We start from the raw sequence: 16,106 nt of genomic DNA on the forward strand, positions 1-16,106 counted from the left end.
GTTTGCCAGGTGTATCAGTACATCTTGATTTACTCTTGCTACTTTCCAGGGTTTTTCTTCAGCCTAGGAGAAACTTTTTGAACTGGAGGGGTTAGACTGAGACTTCCTTAACCCTTTCACCCAGAGAGAGTCTCTCTGAAATTGAATACAACTATCTGGAGGTGGTACAAACAAAATACACTAATATGTCATCATAGCAAAGAGGCTAAACAGCCCTACCTCAAACAGTACAGTACTATTGTGGCTAACTTCCTGCTAAAATACAAGCTAGATCAAGAAAGTAATGTCTGTGAGAACCCCACTAAGGTATCAAAGAAGCACATATTCTAAGCAGTAACAAGCACACTGCTTTGATGATACCACTGGTGTGATATCTGGAAGGCTTACATACTAATGAAGGTTGTGAAAGTGATGGCAAGGCACATATTCTCATCAGCTTAAGAGTCTTTCTACTGTCTATCCTTAGCGTTCAATCTGCATATTTACATAGTATTCTCTCTCATGATAATTTAACTTTTCTACCATTAACAATTTCCATATTAATATTAATGTGCCATGTGTAAGGATACAACAGTACGCAGGAGGTGCTATGGAGCCTCGTAAACTGACAAGAAAACAGCCCAAGTGAAACAGGAAAAATATGAGACACCTACTGGCCTTATCTTACATTTGGTTGACTCACTTTGATATGGTGGTGATGGTAGCATCCTTCATAATACCAGAATAAAAATTTACATGATAAAATTTTGCATAAAAGTTAAAAACCAACAGTCAATGAACTACGGTAGCTTAGCCTTAGGTCCCTACACCCTGATAGGATATGGGACTGGCTGTTACCATTCTTTGACTATCATTCAATAAATGAAAACTGGGTGATTGTCAGCTTTGTCTAGGTTTCTATCACAATTTCTAAGTATGAACCATAGAGACAGCTTTACCTCACATTGTTTCACTTTACATGACTTATTTTGTTAAAAATGAAAAGAAATATACAAGAAAGATAAAATGTGTCCGACTGGGAACTCAATCTGCACTGGTCACACCAGCCTAAAATACAACCTCAAATACACAAAAAGAAAGCAGATCATCAATCAAGAACATCCTTACAACAGTATCAGACAACAATAGTGAAAGCATTACCAATCATCGTTGTTTCTAACACACAAACCACCCTTACCATAACCTCAGACGATAATATGAAATTTACAATCACTTCAATTCTAGCACACACAAAGAAAAATAAATTCTTATAAAAAACACTTCCCTCCTACTGTAATCAAGAGCCCACCGCCAGCGAGGTGTTGGCAGGTGCAGCTGGAGGGCGGTGGTGGGGTGGTGGTGAGGGGGGCAGGGAGAAAGAGCGACACAGAGCGTGGTCCCTCAAGTCGCCCCATCCACCATTACCTTTGTGCTTCTTCACCTTGGGGAAGAATGAAATGTTCATGAGTTTTGAATGAAAAGCAGGTCCCTGTTGACATTTTTTGTCCTTCAGACATTAACTAATCCTACAGCAGCAGGGTTACCATAACCTTCTGTATCACCATTTGTCTTTTATAATACACATATTATTTTACACTCATCTAGGAATTTTCCATGCTTCCAAGCAAGCCTTAACATGGTATATACCTAATTCATTACTACTGTACCGTACTGCATTTTAACTTTACCTTAAGTCCTTAAGTAAGAAATGTAACATCTCAACGAATTAAAAACCATCTTGTGGTATTCAGAGTAAAAAGGTTTCATGACTGGGGGTCAATGGTGAGAGTTTTTAACCTCTTCAGTATGAGGCATAGAAAAAAAAAAATTATCAGCTTTATGTAAAGCTGTCAACTGTGAGACTCCTCACTTACCTTTTTAGGTGGTGTGTGTACAACTATGAGCTGTCGAGGGAAGAGCGTGCGCTGGCCAGTTTGAAGGGCTCGGTGGACCTTATTCAGCACAGACTTAGAACTACAATCCTTCTTTTTATGGTGCACACCACTGCCAAAAGAAGACCAGATTTAGTAGATGCAATATTCTTGGTACTGCATATTATATATATCTTGAGCATGAAAATATTAGCTGACGGATGGAATGACGAATGGCTGAGTGAGAAAATATGGCACAATGGAGAGAGATTAAATAAAGGAATGACTGCCTTAATATGCACTAGCAGTCCTTAAAAAGCTTTGCAAGCCCAAAACCATTTTCTCACTCACACTGAATGAAAATGGAGGAATGGAGGTACTGCCTTAATATGCACTAGCAGTCCTTAAAAAGCTCTGCAAGCCCAAAACCATTTTCTCACTCACGTTGAATGAAAATGGAGGAATGGAGGTACCCTGAGGAAGAGGCATCAAGACAGTTGACATCACCTGGGTATTTTGAAATCTTTTAAGTTGGGGGTACCTATCATCCACTCAACTTGTGTTTCTCTGAGTAACCCTACACTGAGTGACAAGCTAAATGGTTTCCGATACCTGGGATACCATTTAACTGGTATGCCAGGGTGGTTGACCTTATAGGCCAGGGTGTCAGTATTACTACTGTCTCAAATGCATGATGACAGCACTGGTGGGGGAAACAGAGGGATTCCCATTTCACTAAGTGATTTTAATGCTTGACTCTGTGGGTTGGACCCTCAGCACCAAAAGGTATGTTGGTTAAGTGGACCTAACTGAGGTGCAGTATCATGGAAGGTTACACATCAGCAGGCAAAAAATACCATGTCTGTTGCAGTGCAAGTCACACTGCTGCTGGCATGGTGGGGTGTCCCATGGTAAGGATGCTACCACAGACCTCAGACAGAAAAGTGGTGGTGGCAACTATGCTAGGTTATACAGGCAAGCCTAAGCAGGATGGGCCCCCCTCATTCTTGCCACCCAAACACCTTAATATGAACTGGTCCCAAATTATAAACTATAAACCCGGGGACAATACAGATGCAGCATTACATATGCAGCAGCCTGGTGGAGAAATGGGAGAAATGGAGTTCCCCCGAATTAAGCCCTGTATTGGACTATATAGCCCCGCTAGGGTTACAGGAGGGAGCTACCCCTCCCGGCACGGCAGCCCGGGCGAGGCTCGAACTTGCAATCCCCCGATCACAAGTCCAGTGCGCAGCCTGGTGGAGTGACTGGTAGAACACTCCGGTTGGAGCACACACTCCCCTATGTACCATGGTTCAATTCCAAGAGATGACCAGTGGTTTTTCTATCACGTGGATGCTGCCCAGGACGTATGTTGACCCTTAAATGTTCTGGACTTGTGGCAGCCTAGCCTTCGACCCCTATGCTCTGAAGAGGAAAAAATGGGATTTGGCAGTATTAAACATGTTTAACCAGCAGTCTGAGATGCCAGCCTGGAGGGCTGCATTTAGGGAGGCTAGCCTGGGAACTGCATCCTGGAATGTTGGCACTATGCAAAGATGAGAAGGAGAGACAGTGGTGACACGAGTGAACATAGGCTAATGTCTGATGTCTCCAAAAAGTTAGATGGAGGGGAGGTGGCCAAAGAACAAGTGTCAGAAAGATAGCAAGGAGTAAGTTCTTCTGCTTCTAGTAGTACTGGTTGCAGCTGTAGTAGAGTAACCCCAGACTGTCAGGCAAAGCAGCTGGTCTCTCTGACCTTCCATGTCTGGACTGAGTGGCCTAGCTCCAGGCCCTATGTTCCTCATGGGACGAAACTGGATAAGATCATGGATGGATGCAATACTATGCTAAACAAAAAAGTACTGGTACTAGCTTAATACCATCAATCTTCTTTGACAGGACTACAGAGATCATTCAGCTTCATCTCAATTTTAGCTTCAACATGTGTAACACAGAACACACCCTCACTAATCATTTACACCTCTTCATGTTCATTACACTACTCCTAAAATAAAGAAATCATACTTATATTCAGTACTGGAATCATTTTTATCTGAAAATACAATACTAAGCAACAGGTTTCTGCTCAAACTGGGCCACAACCATTGTATCTTCACTACAATCATAATTTCAGCACTGGATGTGGATATAATTTCTTCCATTTGAACAACTCATGACACAGCAAAATTAATACCCTCTACTCTCAAACAGTATCCCTCCACACATTCTCCACGTGCATGGCTCACCACTCGCCAATGTGGAAGACCCGGGGAGCACGGAGGACCAATGTGTGGAGCTTCTGTGCCAGGCAAGTGTTGCTGACATGCAGAAGTGACCAGTCCCAGTTGTAGTCATCATGGTCACAGAACTGCCCACTGCATGCCTTGATCTGGTCCCATACACTATGGTTAAAGGCAAAACCCATGTTGTGCTTTGATGACACCCACTGAGTCACTTCAACCTGAAAAAATAAATAAATAAAATACAGTATAAAATGCCCTCATTATCAGTCAGGGTTGTCTTCCAAACTACCACAACATCTATTATGCAACTGGTACAGTAAACTGGGGGAAACTGACTACCAAACTTTAAAGGTAGACATATAATAATAACTGAGCAAATCATTGTAGATTTAAAAGCACAAAATAACCATACATGAAGCAAGTCAACAATTATCTAAGGCTTTATAGTCTAATACTCACAGCCAATCCCATATTACCTTCTTCAAGATACTAGGCCCCAGGTTTGGGTAACTGCAGTTCAACACACTTAAACCCATACATCAGAGACTCTTTTTTCTTGTTCTTGTTCTTTTTCTTTTTTATTCTAATTTTACTGTGGCTACTGCCACATGACATGATACAAAACAAAGGACAACCCTATATGACTCTGTTCAGGGACACAAAGGTCCAATTATGTACATCCAAATCAATTCTAACTCATCATACCTGAACCCTACACATTAATCTGGCTCAGTCAGATCAATTCAGGTTCAGTCAAGACAAATCTGGTTCATTCAGATCCAATTAGGTCAACTAGGTTTTTTGGTGCCATTGAGATCCAATCAGGCATCATAATCACTTGAACATTTGAAAGAAATACAATGTAACAGGTATTATACCAAAGAAGGCACCTGACTACGACACTGATTGTAATGCTAGAAGAGGATGACCATATATGGTACGTACTACTTTATTCTTTTCTTATGTATGACATGATCTTCCTCATACCGCAGTGCTTTCAGTCTGAATTTCATACCGTAAGATGGGGCTATTCAACTCACCAGAGCAATTAGACTCACTAAGGGGTAATGAGACTCAGGTGGTCCAGACAGTGTACAAAGGAGTATAGCTTCCTTTTACATATGGTACTGTATAAAATAACTCATTTATACTGTAAATGAAATTTTGAGATAGCTTACTGAAGGTAGGCAAAGTGAACTGTGATCAATTTTTCATTTCTGTTATTTTCAGATTTTTCTGTGCTGTGATTTACAACAATATAACACAAGATTTACTGTATTTTGCTCCACTGTCCCTTGGATATATAATAACAAGCTAGGTATCTATCTATCTATCTATCTATCTATTGCCAGACGCCTCAATCCCGTTTGGGGTGGCCACAAACAAATCGCCTCCAAGTCGCCCTGTCCCCCGCCATTTCACTGCCCTGCTCCCAACTCACACCCCCCTCTCTCATATACCTCTCCACCCCATCCCTCCATCTCATCCTCGGCCTCCCCCTCCCTCTTTCCCCCTCCACCTCACTCACATACACTCTCTTCGTCAGTCTTTCACCCTCCATCCTCTCCACATGGCCAAAGCTAGGTATCATTAATGTTAATCCATCTACCAAAGTAAGTTAGCAGCTTTCATTTATAAAATATTGTGATATTAGACTAATGGGGCAATTTGACTTGGACCCCTGGGGCAATTTATTTGCTACTTCTTCATATGCTATCTGGAGAGCTGTAGACACTACAACGCGGATTTCAAGGATAATCTCCCAGGTACAGACTGGGTACATGGCTTCCTGAAGAGACATAAATACCTGCTGTCCTCCAGGATATGCCAAAATATTTCGAGGAAACAGGCTGCTGTCTCTGAAGAGGTAATAATGGCCTACTTTAAAAGGCTAGAAGACGGCCTTAGTGGAGTTCCTCCTGCAAACATCATTACCTATGACGAAACCAACATCATGGATGATCCTATGGGAAAGCTCCAGATATTCTGGCATGGAATAAAACATGCAGAGAGTATCAAGAATACAACAAAGTGTTCAACATCCATCATATTCTCCAGCATTGCCAGTGGAAAGCACTTTAGTACATATGTTGTTTACAGGGCTGATGCTTGCAACGGTCATGAATTGAAGGAGGACCAATTGACATATATAACCGAACTTCTTCTGGTTGGTTCAATTCAAACTGAAGCAGGGGGAGCAGAGAAGTGAGTCTCCAGAAGGCACACAACCAAAGGATAATATTGGACAAGCGATTCAAATGAAAACTGAATATTTCACTGAAGGAAAGCGCACAAAGTCCAACTGCCCCACATCAGGTGTTGCTAAACATTACAGCAAGTGATCACATAATGAGCAATTCTCACATAACATGGGATGTGCCATTTTGTGTCCCAGAAATGTCACAACGCAGAAAAAAACAGATATAATGCAGTCAGCAGAAGCTGCTCATTTTTACAGCTCCTGACCACGCGGTGACAATGGATATAACTCGGCGGGAAGCCCCAATCTATGTTTCAAAGTCATACTATGCAGCCAATGACAGACAGAACGTGGCGTGAATTCACACAACTTGGCAAGTGACAGACAGAACATGGATTGCATCAGACTATGACATATTACTATCACGTGTCTGCACGGTGTGTCATCACAGTCCACTGAGCATTTCTGCCCCAGTGCAGCCTACCCTCTCCCTGCGCTCTGGCTGCAAACGTGCTGTGTGTGATCTTTGATCTTTTTTTTTGGCCACCTGACCGAGACCGACCAGAGAAAGACACTATGTCTGATGTTTCTGTTGACTTTGAGGGGCTTGTGCTGGAAGCAGAAGAGTGGCAACAGAGGAATCAGGATGTACAGGACTCATCTTCCTCCTTAGACAAGGCCTCTATGGAACCAGTATGGAAGGACAACTGTGCTGGGGACCAGTAGGAGTCCTGCCCTGCCTCAGAACCCCACTCAACCTCCCCCCAGCAAGCCCACAACCTCTATCATTCGAGGGTGAGGAATCCTCCAGTGTTTGTATGTAATGAAGTCTTTATTAAGTAGGTAAATGTCCTGGAAAAAAAGAAACTGAAAATTGCCCCAAAGTTTGAACTTGGGGCTGGCTTTGGTACCAGGAAACCCTTTAACACGTATACATACGGCCCTAAACCATGGAATTCCCATAAAGCGGGAGCCTCAGGGTACAATATTCCCATGTTATGCAAGCGCTCGCTGTATTTTTATCCTCAGGTAGTGGGGTGTTCGTAGGGAACCTCAACTTCAGATGGAAGAGGACAATGTTTATGCTACTTGTACTCTTCCTTCTGCATTTTTATTTTTCAAATATGCTGTTTCTGTTTTTTTGTAAATTAAAAGCCACTTTCACATATGAAGCTGGATCGTTTGTGTTTCATTACCCATGCAGTAAAGCTTTTCAAGTGTCCTAAATGTTGCACTACAAACCTTAGTACAATGAAAAATAGCCCTATGTGAGTCGAACAGCTCCGTCTTATGGTATACTTTTTTTTTTTTTTTTTTTTTTTCAAGTATGTTTATACAATGTCAACACAGGAGCTAATACCTTTCTGGCATCAGTGTGAAAGTTGTAGTTCTTCAGGTAGTTGCCAAGTGTAATGAGGGAGCACTTGGGACAAGCACGGGGAATAGCAGCCTGTAGCAGCTTCAGCGTGTGCAGGAAGTCCTCAGCAACATAGTGGTCCTCCTCAAGAAACAGCACCAGCCCAGTATGGTTTCTTAATACCCATACCTCATCAAAAATCCTAAAGTGAAAGAAAAAATAAATACTGTATAACTTGTTTGATAATGTAAATAGGCAGACATAAATAAAAGTACTGAGTCACTGTATTAGTAATGATATACTGTATACAGGCAAACATAAATAATGATCCACTGCATTACTGCAAGTAACAAAATAAGGTGTACTGACTTTGAAAACCCAGTGACACAGTCTTTGAAACCTAACAAACTTTTCAAAAAATCTACCCTATGAGCTTCCTAATTACTGGATTAAATGTGGAGTGCCGCTACTATCAACTACTGAACACGTACTATATTTTAATTTCAGGTTACCAAAGGCTAAACATGACTGAAGAATGTTCGTTCAACAGTCAGTACCAAGTCTTCACTACGACATTCGTCAGTACAGGTATCCCTCAGTTCACGATCAAAATGTATTGTTGATAATGTTAACTCCTTCAGTCCAGTGATATATTTTACAGTTATTCTTCCTACCTTAAGTTAATTCTGATCAGCTTACAAAACAGTTCTCATACTGAAGAGGTTAAAGCGGCATCCAATTTATCCAGTGTTTAAAATCTCAACAGAATACAATCGTGTGGTATTAGCAACAATTTTCCTGTATAAAATAAATGTCTGTAGTCAATGGTTAGTCATACGAAAACTACCATAATCTGAACAGAGTCTATCGTTGATTCAATGGGATTATTCCAAGATAGAAGTGCCTCTTAGTGAAACAACACAATTACTAATGTAGCCCTAAAAATGCACTACTAACCCATCATAAAGATACTGTATACAAACATAAAGGTGGCCAAAATAAATGAAAAACTACAGTAAAATAAGTCTGCTGAATACTGTTCGAAAGACATGGAAAAACAGTGATTAGGAAAGTAAAACATACCTGTATATCAAAATGCATGGTGAATGATGAAGTGATGAAGAGGTTGATGGAATTACCTTTTTACCGCTTTACTACAGGAGGTCTCCCCTAAACCCTGCAACTATTCAAAAGCAGCAAAAAATAAGCAGGTATCATTGCATTAAGTAATATCTATAGCTGCAGATCAGCTACTATACTTCTTGCTAAATACGTACTTGTTTGCCTTCCACCACCAGTGATGTTTGGTCTGAGTAAAGCGAGCCTCTCGGTAGTGCTTATACAAATCAGGGGTTCCCACACACTTAAGCTGGGCAGCCCTGCAAAATAAGCAGGCAAGAAAATGTCACACAAACACTAGCAGAAGTGTATCAAGTGGAATGAAGGAAATGGAGAGAGTAAAATATTTGTGTTTACTTTATCTACATACAGCCAATCCCTTTAGAATCAGAGGAGGAAAAATTACCACTAATGTTGAAAAACTGGAACAGAGGAACAGTATGTAGTTATGGTTAAGAGGACTGTATTAAAATGAGTTGGATACATAAATGGGATGAGGCAAAAGGCTGAACAAGAGTGAACAGAAGCAAAGCTAAAGGATGAATGATGTTGGGAGAATAAGGGAATGACATGCATAAAAGGAGTTAGAGAGCACTTGAGGCAGCAAGAGCAGTGTGTTCAGAGAAGCGGAATGATTCTGATAACCTGGAAGGGATACTATGTGAAACTTTAGATGCTTTAGATTCCTTGCATAAGATGCAGGCTAGCATTTTACATAGCATTTCTGTATAAGGGTATAATTCTTCTATGGGATGGTATTAGTAGGGGTAAGATGAGCTATGGAGGGAAAAATGGGTGTTTTGATTGGGAAGGTATGACTGACACTTCAATCTTAAATGTAAAAGCTCGTTTCATTTACACAGTTTTTAACTACACCGTACATTCAGTCCTGAAGTCCCATAAAAATGGCAAGTAAACTGTGTATAAGAGGCAACACCGTATTAATAAATGAAGCACATTTTTTTATTCTTCTTTTTCCCACAAGAAGGAACCAAAGACTAGACACTCACAAAATTGTTCCCCTCATGAAAAAAAAAAATTAAATAAATAAATAACAGACATCCAATTTTAAGATCCATTAATTTCGAGATGCCTGGACATGCATGGTACCTAAAATGGATGAAAACTCTTGTACTCACTCCTCTGGCTTAGTGTCTCTAGGGCAGTCCCCCGGTGACTCCCCAGGGAAGGAATGGGGATGTGTCTGCAGTGAATGTGGGTAGAAGATTTGCATCACCTGAAACAGATACAATAAAATGCCATACAGTAGTAAGACAGTTATTAGTGCTGGAGAGGAACATCTTTAGGTGATGGCAATGATATAATCATTCACTGTCTGGCTATAAAAATGTCCCTCAACACTCTCCTATCCCAGAAAGGAGTATCGTGGACTGCAGAAGAGCAACCTCTCCCTGCAATCCACTGGGTTCACATTCAACCGAGCCTTGGGTCACAACAACAACATGGCAGTTATTAACCACCACAATAAATTCCACACACACACACACACACACACACACACACACACACACACACACACACACACATACAAAATCACCCAGTTTCTTTAGTAACCATGCAAATGCTGGGAAACGTATACCTTGCAGAAGTCAATTGTAGTAATGAGTTGGTTTATGTCTTCGTCATAATAATCATGGGAGAAAATTAGCAGGACTGAATCAATGTCTCGAGCCTGAGCAAGTGACACAATAAGATGGCGCAAGTATTCCAGACGATTATGGACCTGAAAATGAACAGAAATAAATTCAGTATTGTACAATCATTCACAGTGAAATACCAAATACTGTACTTTAAAAGCATAATAGTCTCAAAATAATACCAACTGATACCAATTACACAAGGCAATGATGACTTTTTCATCCCCCCCCCTCACAAAATGAAAAATTTAAATTAAGAATATTTAAATACAGCACCTGTACAATATCTGTATATTATGAAAACATCCCTCACCTTCCTATTCTAATTCTGAAAAGCAGATTAATAAAGATACACCTTAACAATCCTGCTGACAACCAACACAACGTCTGTCCAAAAAGAAACCAAACTTTTCAAACAGCACAAGAGGAGCGCTATGCAGTGGTGCCTTTGAGCTTTAGTCTCACACTATCCATATTATGCAACGTCATTTAGTTATCACGGTACACATGCTTGAGTGAAAGTGTGTTTAGTGCACTTACCAAATTTTCCTCTATCTCTTCTATCGTCTGAAATCGGCAATCTTTCAGGGTGGATTTCAAATCTGGGAACAAAGAAAAAGTCCGCAGGGGCCAAATCTGGTGAGAAGGGAAGGTGGGGGATGACCATCATCTCATGTTTTGCTGCAAGTCACAGATATGGAGCGACACGTGAGCAGGTGCAATGTTATGATGCAGCATCCAGGTTTCGTATGTCCACACCTCAGGCCTTTTCCTTCACACTGCATCCCTCAAACGCTTCAGGACATCCAAATAAAACTCTTTATTGACTGTCTGACCATGTGGGACAAACTTACAATGAATGATGCCCTTCCAGTAAAAAAAGATGATCAACATCACCTTCACATTTGAGTGACACTTACATGCCTTTTATAGTCATGGTGATAAAGCTCTAACCCACTGCCTTTTTGTTTTGACATCGTAGCCGTACACCCGTGATTCATCACCAGTTATGACATTTATCAACAAGTTTTCATCAGCATTCAAACAATCAAGTAGCTCCTGGCTGAATGTGACACAGTTCTCTTTTTGTTCATCTGTCAGCAGATGCGGCACAAATTTTGCAGCAACATGACGCATCTTCAGTTTTTCAGTTAAAATTGTGTGGCATGAACTTTTTCAGATGCCTACTTCTTCGGAAACTTCACAGACAGTCAGGCAATGATTTTCATGGATCACAGCACACACACTTTCTCAATGTGATCATTTTCTCTTGACATGGAAGGCCATCCAGATTTGATATCATCTTCAGTGGATGTGCTTCCCGAGCGGAACCTCTGGAAACACTTGTGACAATGCAAATGGCTCAAACAATCCTTGCCATAAGCCTGTAGCAACATTTGAAAAGTCTCCATAAAAGTTTTTCCCAATCTGAGACAGAATTGCACACAAACACATTGCTCTTCAAGATCCTTTACTGTCAGTCTTGCAACAAATCGCCAAGTGCAATAAACACACGTTCATTCGAGCACGTGTACTTTACCCTGATGACTAGCACGTGTACTTTACCCTGATAACTAAGTGATGTGGTGTGATACGGCTTGTGTTAAACTAAAGCTCAAAGTCACTGTCACACAACACTCCCGTCACAACCATGCAAAGTTGGCTAGTTGGTGTGCTATTTCAAAAGTTCGGCTCCTTTTTGGACAGACCTAATAGAATTTACCTTCTGACTGACAAATTCTTTCATTGCTCACTTCCCATGATATGTATACAAAGTAATGCAAAAAAAAATAATAATAAATAATAAAAAATAATTCTGCTGAAAGAAGCCCCCAATACAGTACTTAAAGTGATATGAAAGACAACAAAATCTACAGTACAACAGGTAGTAAATTTCTTAACGGCATAACAAAATGCTTTCATTATATGTGCATACCAGTACTGTATAATTTACTTGTTACTCTAGGGCACCACTATCCATTTTAAATACCGTATAACCATGACAAGGTGTAACATGTTAATCTGCAGCTGATTCACATTACTGAGAATGTAGATCATGACTTATTAACTGCACTTAATTATTATTAAATGATCACACATCTCCATTACTAATGTGAAACACACCTGAACAGCAATGACAATACTGTCTGGCTGCACTGGACCAAAAAGTTCTTCATTTAAAACAGTCTCATTGCCAGTACGAAGTTGGATCTGCTCTCTGATTTCCAAAATTTGCTCTGGGGTAAGAGTTGGTGTTGCTGACACACTGGATCGGGCTTTGGACTGAAAAGTGAAGAACATCAACTTGGGGAAATTTATAGCATAAATACAAAATACAAAGGTGAACTTTAAAAAATAATGTAAAGTACATGATGAAAGCCATATCTACCTGGAATGAAGAATACAGTAAAAAATGGATGGTTTTCTAAGATTACTGCATCTACTGTAGTTCTATGAACTCAATAAATATGGCCAAAATTGCTCTCTCTGCACAATATATACACTCTGATTAGTTGGACTTTTTACATAGCAACCATATGTTGGTAGCCTAACTGGGCATGAATTAACAAAATTAAATATGTAAGGCATCATTTTCACCATCATCATCATCCCACTTCTTTTATTCCCATTCACAGGTGGAGTGAGGAAATATGCCAATACATACTGTACAGTACCTTAAATGTGATCATGAATTAATATACCGTAAAATACACTTCATTTTGTGATGGGCAGGATAACTCTAGTACTCTCTTCCAGTTAGTTCCAGATGATCTGATTCAGCTGACAGAATCAAAGAAGCCAGGCTGTAATACTGTCACTATCCAATATCATGGTCAGACAACTCTACAGTTCTGTTCCAACTACAGTAACACCAGATGATTTAATTCATCTGAGAATGAGTCATAGAAGCCTAAGAGTACTTAATGCAGCACAGTAGCTAGCTACCTGAAAGAACTTTGCAGTTGGGTTGCGTGGGCTGTTGAGGGCTGGGTCAACCTCGGGTGTCTCCCTGCTGGCAGTACTCCCTGTGAGGGATGGAGGTTCATGTGGCAACGGTGGGAGTGCCAGTTGAAGCCATGCCACACACAGCAGCACAACCACGCCCACCACACGCACACCTCGCGCCCAACCCCCACCACGCATCACAATAAACACACCTGTGGACAAAAAAATATCATATGATACTATAAAGTACCAGCAATGCTGATCCGAATTTCAATAACAGAAATGACTGTTCTTGAACAAATGCAATGGATTCTTCACATGGTCAGTGATGAAAAAGATGATCAACTAGTGTAGTACTGGGTATTTGGAGGAATTGGCTAGAATTTCCATTATTCTGTACAAATCTGAGCTATGTAGTTACTAGAAGCCTCACTTTACCCTTTCAAGTTACTGTGTATACTCCCTACTATCCAATGTTCATCCACATCAATGTCTAATTATATCATGATAAAACAATGTACTGTACTGTAGCTATATACACAGGCACACCCTCCTATTGATTCAGTGCAATGTTACTCTTCACAATCTGACATACTGACATCAAAATACAGTATATAGCTACTGTACTGTGCCTACAAACTTCATGCCAAAAACTTTTATAATTCTGGCAAAGAAGATATAGTTCATTCATTCATTCATTGCCAGACGCCATGTATCCCACACAGGGTGGCCAAGGGCTTAGAGTTAATTGTTTTACAGGGAGGGGCACTAATCCTCCACCAACCCCACTTGACACGTAGGGATGCCAACAGCATCTGGTGTTCCCAGGCGGTCAACCACGTTGGGTACACCGCTTCCCGTCCAATCAGCGAAGTTAAGCAACGTTAGAAGATATAGTACAAGATCGAATTCAAAAATAATTTCCAAAACCCTTCACTATAATTTTTTTTTTTATGTAAAAACATGAAATAGAGAAGTGTTGATATAGTATCACTTGTCCTCCCACATTCAATGCTTAGCTACACAGTATGATTTTTTTAAATGGACACGTATAAGCACAGACACTAAATGAGCCCTAAGAGGGTGAAATGTCCACACCCTAAACATGGTGTAACAGTTGATCATTTGACTTTGCCCTGACCTTGATGTGCCAATGACTACTGTCATTCAAAGAACTTCACCCTTCCCAAACCCTCAACCCTTTTAACAACTTTGGTCCAAACTGGATCAAAAACTGCTTAAGTTGACCTTTCCCTGTGACACTGACCTTTTCTTAAAAATGAATCTCTTCATCTTTGCCTGACCTTTAACATTTCCACAAACTTTGGCCCAAATAAAATAAAACCCATTTGAGCTACATTGTAAAACCCTTGATGTAGCCCTATGACCTTGACTGCTGACTGATTGTTCTCAAAGCTGAATCACTCTATCCTTGCCTTACTCCCAACTCTACCACCAAGTTTGGTTTGAATCAGATCGACACTGTTTAAGCTGACCTTGCCATGAGACCCTGACCCTGACTTATTGTTTTGAAAAACAACAGGTCAACCCCAGGAAAAAGCCCTCAACACTTCAACAAAGCTTGGTCCAAACCAAATCAAAACTGAGCTATTTTCACACACACACACACACACACACACACACAGTAAGCAAAACATTACCCTGCCCTATTATCTAAAGCATAGGTGTAATTACTGTAATAACTGAAATGAAACTTAACAGATTAATCACCAGTCTGGCCAAGATTCAATCCCTGGTCCATGCTCTACACATGTGTACACAGTACAACTGAGCCATCCCCACTGCCTACAGGCAATGTGGGCATTTACAGACCCAGTTATATTCCTCTTTTCCCCCATTGATGATCAATTTGGTGAGTTTTGAACACACATGATAGTGTAGCACTGGAGGCCACTATTAGGGATGCTGCAGACCACACCAAATAGCTCATCCCCAGGATGTAAGGACAAGTAATTATACTTTAATGAGAAAATTATACACCTGTCAATTTTATGTATGGGAGCTCTCCTTCAGTTTCACCCCATTCTCTTTAACTGTAACCTTGGCTGAGTTGAGATAAATCCTTCACTTCCACTCCAGCTACTAGAAGAGAAAGTGTACAGTCATAAATTTCCTTCTTTATAGTACCTTCACAACTTCATGACTCTTGGCAGAACAATTAGAAGTACTGGGAATGTAAATATTCATTATGTCTCTACAGTTCTGTAAACTAGCCTGTGGTACCAAAACTTTCCAATCCACCCAATCCAACGCCATAACATACCAAAGTAGCTGAGTCTGCTGCCAGAAAGCTATGGAATCAAAGAATCTAAGTAATCACAAGGTTAATACACTGCATGGGATAAAGCTACAAAGAATGACTTCAGCAGCTGCTCTACAACCCTGCTGTTACTCAATCAGGTGCATGTCAGGCTAATGAAGATCCTGACGTTCACTCTGAGGAATAACCTCTGCCCAAGACACTATTTTGCACTCTTCTTTTTACCAAGTACATGCGAGCTTCTCACCTTATGTGTCATATGCGCCCGACAATGACAAATACAAGAAAAGGACGACGCGGTGGCCTCCTGAGGGAAAGAAAATCTCACCCACCCTCGGCCATCATCACGGTAGTAAACAAGCAGAAGACACGGCCCCAAACTATTGACATAACAAGATATATAAATGATTTGCTGTAATTAATTCCTGATACCCTAGCTTATTAGTAAA

The 16,106-nt window shown here is 40.6% G+C and overlaps 1 protein-coding gene across 1 annotated transcript; it reads right to left on the minus strand.

The window, feature by feature from the left end:
• Positions 1–1,191: 1,191 nt before the first annotated feature.
• On the minus strand, positions 1,192–13,574 carry LOC145398102 (alpha-1,6-mannosyl-glycoprotein 2-beta-N-acetylglucosaminyltransferase-like). Its single transcript, XM_080271060.1, has 9 exons — positions 13,377–13,574; positions 12,555–12,713; positions 10,373–10,516; positions 9,912–10,009; positions 8,931–9,032; positions 7,657–7,855; positions 4,100–4,314; positions 1,854–1,983; positions 1,192–1,420 (listed from the first exon to the last, which is right to left on the minus strand). Exons 1-9 carry the CDS (start codon positions 13,572–13,574, stop codon positions 1,277–1,279), a joined length of 1,389 nt encoding a protein of 462 aa, XP_080127186.1. The 3' UTR covers positions 1,192–1,276.
• Positions 13,575–16,106: the final 2,532 nt, after the last annotated feature.

This window comes from Coenobita brevimanus, chromosome 5 (assembly GCF_032717465.1).
Source record: "Coenobita brevimanus isolate Jiangsu-jjx chromosome 5, ASM3271746v2, whole genome shotgun sequence".
Classification (NCBI taxonomy): Eukaryota; Metazoa; Arthropoda; class Malacostraca; order Decapoda; family Coenobitidae; genus Coenobita; species Coenobita brevimanus.